General features: G+C 55.0%; 1 protein-coding gene across 1 annotated transcript; it reads left to right on the top strand.

Moving 5' to 3' along the window:
- The first annotated feature begins 820 nt into the window (after positions 1-820).
- Positions 821-15,735, top strand: UCN3 (urocortin 3). The gene is made up of 2 exons (XM_054029818.1): positions 821-898; positions 15,262-15,735. Exon 2 carries the CDS (start codon positions 15,271-15,273, stop codon positions 15,733-15,735), a length of 465 nt encoding a protein of 154 aa, XP_053885793.1. The 5' UTR covers positions 821-898; positions 15,262-15,270.
- The last annotated feature ends 516 nt before the right edge of the window (positions 15,736-16,251 follow it).

The raw sequence follows: 16,251 nt of genomic DNA, 5'->3' as shown, positions 1-16,251 counted from the left end.
CGCTCTTATTCCACCAGCGGAGGTGGGAGTAAGCGCCGTCGACAGGAAGCTGCAGAGGTCGATTTTGCCGCCGTCCCTACAGCGGGGTAAGTCGGCTGCGATACGTCGAATTCAGCTACGCTATTCGCGTAGCTGAATTTGCGTATCTTAAATCGACCCCCCCCTCCCGTAGTGAAGACCTGCCCTAAGTGGAGACACCTAAGTGGAGGCACCCACTTCTCAGAGGGCAGATGCTCAGCACTTTCTGAAAAGCAGGGTCCATATTTACAAAAGTTCAGGTACCTTTTTCTTTTGTAGCTTTGGTCTGCAGCGCTGCATGCACTGGTTTTAGCTGAAAACAAAAGCCCAAGAGGTAGCAGGAGCTTTTAAAAATCCCACTAGGTGCCTAGCTTCATCGTTAGGGGCCTAAATACCTTTAAAAATCTAGCCCAAAGTGCGAAGTGTTAGTGCAACGTCCCTTGATTCCAAGCAGGAGGGTTGAGGCAAAATATGTGTGTCTGTGTGTATTCTGTACAGTCCTGGAGTTTGCAACAGCTCCTCTTCTTGGTGTGACTCTTAATAGCCAGCTTTTTTTTTTTTTCCTGAATGAGAAGGGACATCTCAGCCCCGTGACGTTGCCAGCTCCTTCAGATTTCATTTTAATGAAATCATGTCCAAATGAAGGCTCCGCGTCTGGAGTTACGATTCAGACCCCGTGATCACTCATTTTTATATATACACAAGGGAGGGGGCGAAGCGTTTCCATAGAGAGAAAAAATATCGCAGCCCTCTTAATAACAATAAAAGAAGAGGCAGGATACAGAAGTTCAGGCTAATGTTCCTGATGTATTTCTCCTTACTCTGAGGCGGCGGCTTGCAAGCAAGAGCGCTCTCGCTCCCGAGCACAGGAGACTTGCAGGTGAGTGCATTGCTTGGAATTCATTTATGAAAGAGCAACCAGCTTCGTTTGCAATGAAGTTTAAATATTTCAGTGCTTCTCATAGGTGCTTAGGTCCCTGCTGGGCGCCGCATTTCTATGCGAGAGGAGACAGGCATTCGATCAAAAAGCAGGCTAAGAAACTGTATTAAGAGCCCAAAACGACTCTGTCTTTTGAGTTACTGAGGCAAAGGATTAGCTAAAGGACCGGCTGCAATTTTCAGAGTTAAACTGACTAGTTCCAGGGATGGGGGAAAGAGGTGGGTTTGACATTTTTCGAGGGGTATCTCCAGGGAGGAGGACACAAGATGCGGTTTCTAAAGCCAGAATGGGGCAGCAAGACAGAGTCAGCCCCACGGCTAGAGTCAGCTTTGTGCATCAGCAGCAAAACGGGCCGTTTGAAACGTGCAGTTGGTTTATTAGTTAGCAAAGTGGAGGTGTCTGTGGCTGAGAGCCAAATTTGTAATATTTGATCTTCCGGTGACTACTTTCAACAGACTCATAGACTTTAAGGTCAGAAGGGACCATTATGATCATCTGGTCTGACCCCCAGGAAGCTGAGCTATGAAAATCAGAGCCATCTAATTAGCTCCAGCCGGAGTTGTTGTTAGGGGGGGACCCCAATAAGTCAGAAAAAGCTTTATTCCCAACTTGCTTGAACTGCCTGGCATGTCTGCTTCACTTTGCCTCCTGTCTTTAATAGCTAAGAGGCAGGTGTGGGTCCCCAGCTAGTGGAAAGTCTGATAGCTCCAATTGTCTGTAGCTTTTCGATATAATGTCTGTAAATTGTCCATTGGAGAGACGACAATTTATCCCAGCTGAAGATGTGCCCCTAACGGCACCTGGGGATCACATCTCGTAAATGTCATCGTTAGCCTGAATCCAAGCCTCTTCCGAAACTGTTTTGCCGCTTCTTTAGGCTGAATTCCACATTTCTTTGGGGACCGTTCCGGGGAGCGAGGTTTTGTAATGGTTAACAGTGCACTAGGATTCTCAAGTACAAGAGACACAATGGGATGGCGACCAAAAGGTATTTTTTGCAGTAGCCAAGGAAAGGGAATTCATTAGCCAGGCCATCGGTAGTGTATTGTGTTGAGACTTTGCCTGGACTGAATTTTTTATTATATCAATCCCGCGTCTGGGGATCTGAAAACCAACGATGCTTCGGGGCATTTTCATTTGCGTTTTTTCATGCTTTACGGTCCCCATCGCCAATGACAGCCCCCAGAGAGTTTTCAGAGATGGGGCAAGCTAGTCCAGTCATAGCCTGACATAGGGCCAGACTTTCCTTGGCAGATGACGGTATAAAGAGTGTTACGAACTGATTTGATAGTGCGTTGTGCAGGGCTCAGAGAGATGCAAATCGTCGGACGGATTCGCACTGATTAGCGGAATATCATCCCTAGAGACAACATGGGAAGGGGCTTGATTAGCTCTTAATTACAGCTGGGTGTTTCCAAACGAAATCTGAACAACGCAGCTATCAAAACGGCAGCTCGTAATAATCCAGGGCCAATAGCCCTTGACGCTAACAGAGCACACGGGGCCAGATCTTCAACAGGTGGAAACCCATTGTAGAGCAACACGGATTTCCACCCGCTGAGGAGCCGGGCCCATGCATTTTTAGGGAAAAATAAGCACGATGTGGGTCTTTGCTGAGATCTATTCAGGCAAGTGCAGGCTGATGAATCCTGCAGGGCGTATGGTTTAAAACCTAGCAAGACTCCATCTATCTGGCTCCGGCTCATGCAGCCAAGTTTATTGGTGCAATTGATTACTCCGGGACAGCAGCATGAGAGCAGCGGACATCAGAGAAGAGGGAGAACGGAAAGTCACTCTTATAAAACAGCCCCCCACACACATACACATAGTCCCTGTCCCTCTGGCAGGAAGTTGAAATCTCTTTTGAAGGGTCTCCTGGCTCCCTGTTCCCAGGGCTGGGGGGGTGAAATGCCACGTCAAAGGCTGAATCTCAGCCCAGGTCTACACTAGCGGGGGAGTCAACCTAAGATACGCAACTTCAGCTACGCAAATAGCATAGCTGAAGTTGGGGTATCTTAGGTCGATTTACTGGCCGTGAGGACGGTGGCGAGTCGACCGCTGCCGCTCCCCCGTCGACTCCGCTTCCACCTCTCGCAAGCTGGAGTTCCGGAGTCGACGGGGAGCGCGATCGGGGATTGATTTTATCGCGTCTACACTAGACGCAATAAATTGACACCCGATAGATCGATCACTACCCGCCGATCCGGCGGCAGAGTTTAAGCCCTGATTTTGCAAGGCGAGGAGCGATTCCTGGGCACTTTCCCCTGCCGTTAACAAGGGTGCTGAACATCTCACAGGATCAGGCCTGCAGTGGTACTAAAACAAGGGGCCAATCACACAAGCTTGAGCCAGGCAAAGCCATGGCAGACACGGCGTGCGCTTACCCCCACACACACACCGCCCCGCCAAGGCGCCACAATCCTGGTCCACACGGCTCGCCCTTCCCACCTCAATCCTGTCCCGGTGCTATTCCAGCCCTGAGGCTCCCCATGGCTTTTCCTGTCAGAGCTGGGCCTTGGGACCCACGATCAGCTCAGGCTCTCCTGGTCCCTCAGCAGCCAGAGGGCTGGGAGCGGGGCAGGAGGGAGTCTTTTCTATTTAAAAGAGGAAGGCGGCAGAAGGATGGAGAATGGGCAGAGCCCCAAGGAGAGGGTGGAGGGGTGAGAGGTGGGAGCCACCCGCTAAGGACTGGAATGGGATTGAAAAAGCCAACAGCGCCCCCCTCGCCCCCCATGCCAGGCAACCCTCACTCCTGCTCTGACGTATGCAGCCACTGGGCCTCAGACCGAACCATGTCCACATGTACATTGTAGGCTCGGGCCTGGGTCTTCTAAGCCGACAGATGTGCCTCATTCTGCAGAGAGAGGGGGTGAAATATGGTGTGGCGTGTGGCTAGTTCTGCTGACGGCAATGGGTGCCCACGCATGCTCAGTGTTACTCACAGGCCTACCTGCTCCGCTGGATCTGGGCCTAGTTCAGAGCTCCACTGCCATTCTCCTGCCGCTTGTCCTCCGAACCACGGCAGGCTATTCCGTCAGCATTGTGCCTGCCACATCGCCTCAAGGAAATAAGTGAGAATGGCTGTGAGCAACGGCAGGGCTCCTTGTCCAGCAGGCCAGTCAAGCTCAGTGGGTGGGTGGGCATCTCCTGCACCATAACTGAGGCCCAAACTGGTCCATCGCGCTCTTCCCGGAGTCAGGAAGGCGCTTCCTTTTCGCCCAGCCACTATAAGTCGTCCTGAGCTGATCTCAGCTGAAAGGGATCCATGCCTGTCCTCAAACAGCTTTCTACGCCAGCTATATAGCATGGATCTCTTCAAAGCTACTGTGAGCCCGTGTGACCTGCCCAGACCTGATGCCAGAGCAGGGTTGTGCTAACTGGTAATACGAAAAGGTCTCAAGACCTACAGACCCTTCACTGTCTTGGATGCCTGATTTCATAGAGGCCAGAAGGAACCATTAGATCCCCTAGTATAATCTCCTGCCCCAGGCCGTTACATTTCACCCAGCTGCCCCTGTATTGATTCCAATTACTTTAATTAAATTCAAGCATTTCTGTCCTCAAGTGGCCGAACTGTGTGCCAGAGGCAAAGGAAAGCAGGAGAAACCGAGGTGCCACCACGCCAACAGGCCCCGCAATACAAGGCTCCGTCCCAAAGAGGTCAATACCAATACCCACAGCGTTTCCATGGTGCTTTCAAAGCACTACACAAACATTCACTAGTCCCCAGCTCAGCCCTTAGTCCAGGGGAGGTGACAATTGCAGGCCCGTATCAGGGTGATGAGCATCTCTTCCCTTCTGAGCACGTTCAAGTTGACAATCCTCATGAAAATAGAGAAGCCTAGGAAGTTCCAAATTGAGCTAGCATCTCCGCCACCAGCCACTGAGTTCCCCTCAGATAACAGCCGTAGCCTTAACTCTGCCCCGATGGAGACAGCTGCCAAACCTCACGAGTGGGGAAATGGAGAAACGTCGCATTGCACACTCAGTCCTCGGGAAGAGCAGGTAAAAATACTGCTGCAGCCATGGGCCTGAAAAAAACATCCTTCAGAACGCTCTCCCCTGCAGATTCCTTGTCCAGAGAGCCCTCCCCAAAATACTAGAGGGATGCATACTGTAAAAAACACCACCAGTTCACACCAGACTATGCATTCTGTGCCAGTGGCCAGCGTCAGCAGGCCCAATGCAGGCACTCTGGGCTTTCTTCATTAACAATCCACAGTCACAATATATTTTCTCAAGGTATCGGGCATTTTTAAAACCGTTTTCACAACACGGTGGGCCCGATCCGCCATTGCCTTCTGCTTTGTGTTGTTATTTACGCCTGTGAAAAGTGTGGGAGGGTGGGGGAGAGGAATGCGACCAGCTCCAGATGGTAGTCTTGTGCACCACTTTGCACCCATTTTGCACACGTGTAAATGACTATATTATAGTGGACCACCAGATCTACTATAGCTAAAATTGAGACCAACTTTCTGGTTAAAGCTCGGCTTTCCTAAGTGCTCTAAAATTTGCATAGTTTCTCAGATTGCCATGAAATTTGGGGAGCACTGTCTGGGGTCAGTGATCCAAATTTGGGATCCAGCGGGTTCTGAGATATAAAGTGCAAGGCAGTTGAGAATCAGGCCGACAGTTTTCTATGCAGTTCTGTAAGCAAAGTCACCCATCAAGATGTGAATTACAGGGTCATTCCTCCAGCCCTTACACATTAATCGTTATAAACCTCCACGGTGACTCTAGCCCTTAGTACCCTGGGAACAATTTCAAACAACCATCCGGGCCAGATGTTCTTGAACAAGAGTTGGGCGTCTGGTCCATAAATCAAATCTTTGCTCTCATTCTCTTAGATGACTTCTTTCACTCAAAAGACATTATTCAGCTGAACCACCGACTTCCTTAAGCCCAAGCCTGGCAGTGATGTTACACAATGCTTTCTAAACCCAGCTGAGAATACTACAGTCTCGCCGCTCTAGGGGGCAGAGTTAAGGTTATGGGTATTTTGTTAGCGTGACTGTGGCTTGTTATGGAAGTGAAACCTCAGTGCTGAAATTCCTGGGGTACTTATTTTATTTTATTAACTCTAATGAACTGGAAAGGTGATGCCCGCTCAACACACTGGGATGGGCTTGCAGCTTTAAACACCCTGCAAGAAATTTTTTTGCATGGGAATTTCCTTAGTTTTTTTAAATTGTCCTACTGAGGGGCTGGAGGGAGCAGTGGGCTTGGAAATGGGGGGAGGGGAAGAGATTCTCCCTCCCTTCCCCCTGACCCCCTACTGTCTGTGGGGAGGGGAGCATTTCCATGCACAGCTCAAGAGGGGAGTCCCTCTCTGGCAGACCTTAGGATGTGTGCAGGGTGGGAACTAGGGTGACCAGATGTCCTGATTTTATAGGGACAGTCCCGATTTTTGTGTCTTTCTCTTATACAGGTTCCTATTACCCCCCACCCCCATCCTGATTTTTCACATTTGCTGTCTGGTCACCCTAGTGGGAACCGTGTCAGGTTTTAAAGGGGGGGGATAAGGTGAGCAGGAGGATTGTGGGGGCACATACCAAAGGGCATTCCCCACTTCCTTCCTGTGCATCTCCTCAGGCCTGATTCCTGTGGAGCTTAGAGGGCACCCAGGAGGAGCGCTCTGCTTGGATAAGGTAGCAGCTCCCTGGCAAGCCCCAGAAGGCTACTTGAAAGGTGCTCCAGCTTCACCTCCCGTGGGTGGTAGAAGGCTCCCTGAGGCCCACCTTAGAAACCTTTGGGGTACCTCAACCTTCCCCACACAGATGGGAAGAGGAACAGGGGGTCCCCCATGAGCCTTAGGTGGTTGGCAGAGGGGTCCCCAGCCTCCACCATCCTGAAGATTCTCATCAGGGCCACCCCTCTGTCTGATTTTGGCCCATTACGGGGACCGACCCTAGTCAGGCTCCCATGTGGGGATCTGACAAGGCTCATAATGCCCCCATCTGGTGGGAGCTGGCTGGGAGGGACCCCAAGGAGCCGATGGAGGCTTGGGCGGACCAGCTAAGATAATAAAGTTTGTGGAATGGGTGGGAAGCCCCCAGCACACGCCCTAAGGCCCGGAGTAGGGCCTCCACAAGCCTTTCATGGGGCGGAGTGGCCTGCTGGCTTCCCCATGTTCCCTTTCTCCACTGGCCCCTGCTTTGCCCTCCCCATTCCTGCTCCCAAAGCCACGGCTCTGGCCACTGGAGATCACTTCAGCCTGGTCAGGTTTGGGGCAGGGTAGCTGGCAGCAGGGCTGCGGGGCTGTCCCTCTGGTCCCCTCCACCAGCCCTAACTATCAGGGGAGGTTTTATCTTCTAGGCTGTCTGGTGTTGTGATCTTGAATTGAAAATCCAACTGCCCCCCTCCAGCCCTGCAGCAAGTCACAGAGTGTTTGAGCCGGGTGAGTGACCCACGGGACTGACACTAAAGGATCCAGCCGGACTGCGTAGGACATCTGCTTTGGACCCACAGCTGAGGCTCTCTACGGTGTTGTAGCCACGTTGGTCCCAGGATATTAGAGAGACAAGAAGAGCTGTGTGGAAGCTCGGACTGTGTCTCTCACACCAACAGAGGCTGGCCCAGTAAGAGCTATTACCCCACCCACCTCGTCTCGCCTCGGTTCTGTCTACACAGCAAAGACAATCCTGCGGCCAGCCCGTGCCAGCTGACTTGGGCTTGGGGGGCTGTTTCGTTGCTGTGTAGACTTCCAGGCTCGGGCTGGAGCCTGAGGGAGACAGACAGACACAGGGCCGGTGCTACCATTTAGGCCAACTAGGCGGTTGCCTAGGGCGCCAAGATTTTTTTTTTATTTTTTTTTATAGTGGCCGCTGCGCTGGGAGGGAGAGGGAGTCTGAGCCGCCAGCAGGCAGCCCAGGGGTTCCCTGGGTCAGCACGCTGCTGGCAGCCCGGGGGAACCCCTGGGTCAGAGCTGCCGCATGGCTCCCCGGGCCGGGGAGGGAGCTGCCACGGGGGGAGCGCCTCAGGGTGCGGGGGGAGGCGGGGAGCTGCCGCAGGGCTGGGTGGGGGGTGCAAGGTGGAAGTTTCACCTAGGGCGCGAAACTTCCTTGCACCGGCCCTGGACAGACACATAGACACAGACACACACACACACACACACCCCTCGCAGGGTGCTAGAGCCTGGAAGTCTACACAGCAATGAAACATCTCTACAGCTCAGGCCCCGGCAGCCTGGGCCAGCCGCAGGTGTCGAGTTGCCGTGTAGACGTACGGGTAGGGTCTCTGTCACTTATTGCTTAGCCTGCATGGTACTGAAATAACCACTAGGGGGCGCCTGTGGCTCACAAAAGGTAGCACACACAAGGGTCTCTGCACACTGCTTTGTTTTGTGTCAGGATCAAGGTAGATATTGGTACAATGGAAAAGCCAAACATGGCTGTTTTGAGTCTGCAGTGTGGGTTAGTAGCTAGAGCATAATACTATCTAGTGCTTTTCATTAGTAGATCTCAAAGCACTTTATAAAGGAGAGCAGTGTCATTATCCCCATTTCACATATGGGGAAACTGAGGCACAGAACTTGCCCAAGTTCACCCACGCAGAGCTGGGACAAGAAGCCAAAACGCCTGAGTCCCAGGCTGGTGCCCTAGCCACTAGATCACACTACTAGTTCCTAGCTCCCAGGGTGTGATCTTGGGCAGCCAGGCTGAAGGCTCTTTGAGATAGGGACTTTTCATTGTGTGTGTGTACAGCACCTGGCACAGTGGAGCCTGGCCCGGAGCCCCTAGGCTTTGCCGTAATATAAATACATCCCTCTGCGCCTTAATTTCCTCGTCTGTAAAACTGGCTCCTGCTCTTGTGAAATGTTGTGAGGTCATCCCAAGTGCTACAGGTTGGAACAATGGGGGGGAAGATGAGCTGAATACGGCACTTTTCTAACAAGCAGGTGAGTGTCTGTGTGTCCATCCCCGTGGGTCTGTGTGTGCCCACGGTCAGTGCATGCATGTATGGTCCCTCGCCCTGCTTTCTCCCCGGGACAATGCTGCCCTGCCGCCGGCAGGGGCGTGGGTCTGGCGATGCCAGCTGACAACATTGGCACCGCATTCAGCTGTCTACCTATTTGGTCCCGGGTTCATTCACAGCCTTGCATCATCCTGCTGGCTGCAGGGGCGAGAGAGCTGGGAGAGGGACCGAAACAAGCGATCTGCCACGGCCCGTGGTGTAACCGCATGCCACACTGCTAATGAAAATCACCACCCCTCTATCCACTGGGGCGTAGCTGGGGCAGAGACCCGAAGGGAAATCGCTCCTACGCTTTCGCTGGCTCCTTATAATTGTCACGGATGACCGGATGGAATAGATTAGATAAGAGGAAATGAACAGCGTCCTTGGGAACGGTGGAATTCACAGATGCCAAGGCCAGAAAGGCCCTCCCGTATCCTGCAACCCAAGCCAAGCCGTTAAGGGACCCAAGAATGACTGTATCTTGAGCTTGCGCATTGTGATTGCAGCAGGAGGTAGCAACGTGTCCCTTTCCCTTACACTGCAAAGCAATGGTTAGTGCAGGGGTGGGCAAACTTTTCGGCCCGAGGGCCACATCGGGGTTGCGCAACTGTATGGAGGGCCCGGTAGGGAAGGCTGTGCCTCCCCAAACAGCCTGGCCCCCGGCCCCCTATCCAACCCCTCCCACTTCCCGCCCCCTGACTGCTCCCCTCAGAACTCCCGACCCATCCAAACCCCCTGCTCCTTGTCCCCTGACTGCCCCCTCCTGGAACCCCGCCCCCTATCCAACCCCCCCTCTCCCTGTCCCCTGACTGCCCCAACCCCTATCCACACCCCCGCCCCCTGACAGCCCCCCCTGTACTCCCACCCCCATCCAACCGTCCTCTGCTCCTCGTCCCCTGACCACCCCCTCCCAGGACCCCCTGCCCCTAACTGCCCCCCGGGATCCCACCCCCTTATCCAACCCCCCCTGCTCCTTGTCCCCTGACTGCCCTCCCGACCCCATCCACATCCTCACCCCCCGACAGGCCACCCGGGACTCCCACTCCCAACCCTCCCTGTTCCCCATCCCCTGACCGCCCCCCCCAGAACCTCCACCCCATCCAACCACCCCCTCCTCCCTGACTGCCCCCCAGGATCCCCTGCTCCCTTACCCAACCCCCCCACTTCCCACCCCCTTACCAGCAGCAGGAGCTCGCAGTCGCGACACCCGGCCAGAGCCAGCTGCACTCCCCACGCTGCCCAGCGGGAGCAGCGGGCCAGACCTTGGCCCGCGTGGTGGTGTGGCTGTGAGGGAGGGAGTCAGCAGGGGAGGGGCCGGGGACTAGGCTCCCCGGCTGGGAGCTCAAGGGCCGGGCAGGATGGTCCCGCAGGCCGGATATGGCCTGCGGGCCGTAGTTTGCCCACGTCTGGGTTAATGGGTGCATCAGGCCAGTGACCGCCCCAGGACCTTTGAGCACCCACAGCCAGACAATGCATTGTCACCATGACGATGTCTAGGAGACCGTGCTGTTAGAAATGCCAACTCTTCATCCCTCCGTATCTTCGTTTGCCAAAGCCGGCTTGTTCCCTATGGCGAATTCCTCCCTCCTATTTCAAATGGCTCCTTCGATGGAGTTTCCATTATTAATAACAACACTTAGCTCTTATGCAGCACTTTCATCAGTAGATCTGAAAGCGCTTTACAAAGGAGGGCAATACCATTACACCCATTTTATAGATGGGGAAACTGAGGCACGGAACGGGGCAGTAATATTCCCGAGGTCAGCCCGGTGGCAGAGTCAGGACTAGAAACCAGGTCTCCGGAGTCCCATGCCAGCGTTTGTCGTGCTAGCCAGGAAAACAGTTAGAATCCATGGATGGGAGGGGGGCCGCCCTGGGGTGTCCCAAGCAAACAAAGTTTGTGAACAGTCAAAAGGCGTGCCAGGCTGGCTGGGACCTCCCTGTCTCTCCACTCGGTCCAGCTGCAGCAGGGTTCCTGCCTGCCGTGAATGGCTCATTCGCTGACTCAAGAGACGTGGGGCCTAATCTTGAGAGGGGTCGAGCACTCAGAACTCCCCTTGACTTCAAAGGGAGTTGGGATGCCCGGTGCCTCTCAGGAAGAGCCGCCCCGAGGAGGAGAAACCCTTTCAAACCAGAAAGACAATGCGCAGCAGAGCCGCGAAAAGCCAGGCGTTACTCAGCCTCCCACTAGGTTAGACTGGCTTGCTGGGGCAGACCTACTGCAGCCACCTTCCAGCCCTCCTCTCCCCAGACACTGGAGCGCTGGGCTCTGGGCAGGGGGAACTGGGTGAGGTTCTGTGGCCTGGGTTATACTGGAGATCAGATGAGATGGTCCCTCCTGGCCCTAAGGTCTGTGAATATCTGGGCTCCCCAGCGCTGACTGGGTCACAGGAGCATGAGTCGGGAAGTCTCACTCCAGGCCCGATGGAATGTTTGCTCATATCACAGAGGAGACGTCTACACAGCCCACTAAGCCTGGGCTCTGACTCCGGTTTGGGCCCCAGCCCCCTTCCTCCCACACACAACTCAGTCTGACGCAGGTCAGCAAAGCACGCAGGACCCTGGCCCTAGGAACCTGCTAAGGGCATGGGCCAGAGCCCAAGTGACTCAGGGCCGAGCAGTGTGGACACAGCTCAAACCACAGCCCTGGATCAGAAGGTCTGTATAATACACTATGGGCCCGGTTTACAATGCAGTGTGGATGCTCAAGCATGAACTTGGAAACAAGGGGTATGTCTACACTGCAGTAACACACCCACAGCACAGCTGTGGCTGGCCTGGGTTAGTGAGTTTGGGCTTCGAGGTGGGTTTCAGAGCCCAGCTCTGTGACTCGATGCCGTGGGTTCCTCATTGCAGTGTAGACGTACCCACTCTGGCCATACGTCCCAGAGACCTGGGCTACTGTACAGTGTAGACACAGGCGTTGACTTTCCAATGCGCGGGGAGAGTGCTCGACCCCTGGCTCTGTCCCAGCCCCCCCCCGCCCCTTCCCCCAAATCCCCACTCCCACCCCACCTCTCCCCACCCCACCCCAGCTGTGCCTCTTCCTGCCCCATTCCACCCCCTGCCCCGAGTGCACCACATCCTCACTCCTGCCCCTCCCCCCCAGAGCCTCCTGCATGCCGCAAAACAGCTGATCATGGCGGGCGGGAGGCATGGGGAGGGAGGGGGAGGCGCTGATCAGCGGAGATGATAGGGGGGGCTTCTGATGGGTGCTCCAGCCCCGGAGCACCCACGGAGTGGGCGCCTCTGAGTATAGACATATCCAGCGTTATTGTCAGCCATCCCTTCTAGAGGAACAGCAGCTCAGGAAGGGAGCTGATCACGACATACCATCAGAAAACGGTGTTTGGACAAAACCAGCATTTGTCGTGAAATCACATCCACGTCAATGACATAACATTTAGCAAAAAATGGGGTGGGGAGGAGTTTAAGTCAACATGTCCCCTTTTGGCACAGAAAGTTTTGCTTGGTCATCCTGAAACGACCTTCCTTTTGAAGTTTACGTTAGGTTTAAATAGGTGAAATGGAACCAGTGCAAAGGCACTGATGGGGGGAAATAGGCCCGTGGCTGGAGGAGGTGGGGGAAAAGCTGAGAGTGGCCAAGGACCTGCATGGTCTGGAGAGTCAGAGAGCGACAAATAAACGTTTCCACTGGCCCCGCATGAACATTTTTTCAGAATTTCATTTCCCCCCAAATTTTAGCTTTTCGTCTTCGCTTGCAATGGAAAATCCATCCACCAACGGGCTTGCCTCTGGAATGATGGAGGGATGAGACGGCTGTGTGGCCAGGCAGGACTGAGGTGTATTGGGGATGCTCTGTTGGTACTACAGCAAACCTCTGGGGTGACCCGGTTATACAGCCCCTGCCTGCCCTAGACATGGCGCATTCCTTATCGGACGTAGACTTTAAGATCAGAAGGGACCATTATGATCGTCTAGTCTGACCTCCTGCCCAACGCAGGCCACAGAATCTCACCCACCCGCTCCTGTAACAAACCCCTAACCTATGTCTGAGCTATTGAAGTCCTCAAATCGTGGTTTAAAGACTTCAAGGTGCAGAGAATCCATTGCAAGTGACCCGTGCCCCACATTTTGTGGTAAAGCCAAGGTGACTCAGTTAGTCAGCTCGTGATTTCGAGGGGCCCTGACTCCTGATTTTTGACTAGTCAGGGTTGTCAATACTGGGGTTTATAGACAGATGGACTCTCAGGGCTGCCATTGATGGGTTGCCAACACCGCCTGGGGTTTCCTATTGATATAGGAACATATGTTACCACTGGAGTTAGCTAGCACCACGGGAAGTGTCCAATTGGGATGCAGATTGCCCGGAAGTGCTTTTTCGAAAAATCGACATTTTGAACCAGGTTTGAGTTGGTCAGGGTGGGGGTGGGAGGCGGGGGGAGCCTTTATGTCAGGGAAGTCATATCGCGCGCAGGGGGCCACGTGGAAGAAGGCTGGGAGGTGACCATGCTATTCTGACAATCCCGTGGCTGTGTCCCAAGTAATATTGCTGGAGCTGTTATAACAGCTGTTGTGGCCCACCCCAGAGGCAGCTGCATTTCAGCGACGGTGAAGCAAAGCAATGCTTATGTATGAATAGTCTGTAGGGCTGCAAAGCATCGGGTCTCCGGTTCAGCACGTACACTTAGAGGCCACTTTTCCAAATGTAGGTCTTAGCGACCCGCCCAAAAGTACAGGGGGAGCCCATGGGTGTGGCACACAGGAGGCCTGACTCCCAGTCCCCTGCTCTAATCACTAGACAAGAGATGACTGGTACCTGCTGATGGGGGGGGGCACAATTTAAAGGTTCACCCCCCCAACAACTTGAGTCACACCCCCCCCGAGGCTCACACCCTCCTCTTACCTTCAGTGGCCCCTCCCTGCAGCTCCCAGCTGTTTGGTGCTGCCTATTCCCATGTCTGTAGCTTGTGGCTTGCCAGCTGCAGGAGCTACCACACAAGGAGGGGGTTAAAAAGGGGATTTATAAAGGGTCAGCAAACCTTGGCAGAAATCAGGGGGAGGGAGGAGGGCGGCACATTCCCCTGCGTGTGCCCACCCCATGCATCGCCTCTGCACTAGACCATACTTCCTCCTAGTTATGGGAATAGGACCCAGGAGTCCTGACTCCCCATCCCCGGCTCTAACCACTAGACACCTCCTCCAGGATCTGGAAATCCCAATCCCCTCCCCTTACCGCTGGACTATTCTGCCATCACAGGCGTGGACCTTCTCATTTCCCTGGGGGGGGCTTGACCCCTGCTCCACCCGAGGCCCCGCCCCCACTCCATCCCTTCCCCCAGGCTCCACCCCCATCCTGACCCTTCCTGCCCCATTCCACCCCTCCCCCAAGCGTGCCTTGCTCTCTCTCTGCCCCCTCCCCCCGGCGCCTCCTGCCTGCCACTGAACAGCTGATCTGTGGTGTGCAGGAGGCGCTGGAAGGGGGGGAGCGGAGCTGATCGGCAGGGCCACCAGCAGGCAGAAGGCGCTGGGTGGGGGGAAGCTGATCGGTGGGGCCTGCCGGTGGGTGCTAAGCACCCACTATTTTTTTCCATGGCTGCTCCAGCCCCGGAGCACCCATGGAGTCAGCGCCTATGTGCCCTGAGGATACACCGTTATTAATGCTAATGACCCTAGGGTTACCATACGTCCGGTTTTTCCCGGACATGGCCGGCTTTTTGGTAATCAAACCCCCGTCCGGGGGGGAATTGCCAAAAAGCTGAACATGTCTGGGAAAAATACCGCCGGCCGGGCACTTCCCCTTCCGGGCTCCAGGGGCACAGGGTCCGGAGGCATGGGGGCTGTCCGAAGCCGGTAGCGCTCGGGCAGCTCGGCTCTTAAACAGAGCCAAAGAGTCAGGGGAGGAGCACAGCAGCCGGAGCCCGGGAGGGGAAGTGCCCGGCCGGGGGCACAGGGTCCAGAGGCATAGGGGCTGCCCAAAGCCCGAGCGCTACCGGCTTCACGGTTTGCCGGGCAGCCTCCAGACCCTGCACCCCCGGCTGGGCGCTTCCCCTCCCGGGCTCCAGCTGCGCTGGGGAAGCGCCGGCCGGGGCCACAGGGTCTGGAGGCTGCCCGGCAAACCGTGAAGCCAGTAGCACTCGGGCAGCCCTTTTCGCGTGGCTGGGAGGGAGGAGGGGGAGTTAGGGTGGGGACTTTGGGGAAGGGGCGGGGAATGGGCGGAGTTGGGCGGGGAAGGGGCAGAGTTGGGGCAGGTCCGGGGGTGGGAAAGGGGCGGGGCCAGGGCCCATGGAGGGTCCTCTTTTTTTATTTTTTAAATATGGTAACCCTAAATGACCCTCACCTATGTTTCTACCTTCCCTACCTTCTCTCCCTCTCCTGAGCCTCAGGGGGGAACCATGTCGCCTACCAGACTCATGCTGCTGCTCCTGATGGTGTGCGCCACGCGGACGGGCCTGTCCCTCAAGCTGTACAAAGCCGAGTCCCTCTTCAGCTGCATCAACGCCGCCCTCTCGGAGGCCGAGAAGAGCCGCCCGGAGGAGAACTCCCTCGTGGACAAGAGGAGTTTCGACTCCCCGCCTGGGAAGGAGGCACCCTCACTGCAGGAGGAAGAGGAGGAGAAGGAAAAGGAGAAAAGGACGTTCGCAGGGGATGCCCGTTACAAATACCTCTCCCAGGCGCAACTCAAGGGGAAGATGTACCAGAACCGGGCCAAGACCGACCGGCGCACCAAATTCACCCTCTCCCTCGACGTGCCCACCAACATCATGAACATCCTCTTCGACATCGCCAAGGCCAAGAACTTGAGGGCAAAGGCCGCCGCCAACGCCCACTTGATGGCTCAGATCGGGCGGCGGAAGTGAAGAGGGCGGTGGGGTGGGATGGGGTGGGGTGGGGTGAGGAGCGAACTTGTGGGTGAGGTAGGGCTGGGTGGGCCGGGGAGGGCGGTAGCCGTTGGGGTCTTCAGCCCACCTCTCCTGGGGCTGCCCAAATGGAATTGTATATAAGTGCTGTCTATTTTTGATCCTTAAAGCTGCATAACATTCAGATCTCTCTCTCTCTCTCTCTCTTTCTCGCTCTGAACTTTTCCTCTCCTCAGAACCCTGACTGCTTCCCGCTGCTAGGAGGAGGCAGACGGGGCTTTCACACCAGGGGAAGGGATGTTTGGCTTCCCATAACACGGGCCTCGATTAAAGCAACAGTCTCTCAAGTTTCCAATTCTTTCCTTTCCTCTCCTCTCATTCAGGCCTAGCTGGGCAAATAAAGCTTGACGGGGCCTTGTTCCTCAAGCTGTAGAAGATACTGTGAAGGTTATAAAGACGATTTGTTACGGAGGCTCTGGGACCCAGACAAGACCCTGTAACCATCCCTGGCTCTCC

The sequence above is a fragment of the Malaclemys terrapin genome, chromosome 1 (genome assembly GCF_027887155.1).
Source record: "Malaclemys terrapin pileata isolate rMalTer1 chromosome 1, rMalTer1.hap1, whole genome shotgun sequence".
NCBI lineage: Eukaryota > Metazoa > Chordata > Testudines > Emydidae > Malaclemys > Malaclemys terrapin.
The sequence above is the reverse complement of the archived record's forward strand: the minus strand, read 5'-3'. Positions and strand labels throughout refer to the sequence as shown.

What these genes read in the sequence shown, in the direction of transcription:
- UCN3 (XM_054029818.1), top strand. Translation starts at nt 15,271, where the DNA reads ATGTCGCCTACCAGACTCATGCTGCTGCTCCTGATGGTGTGCGCCACG.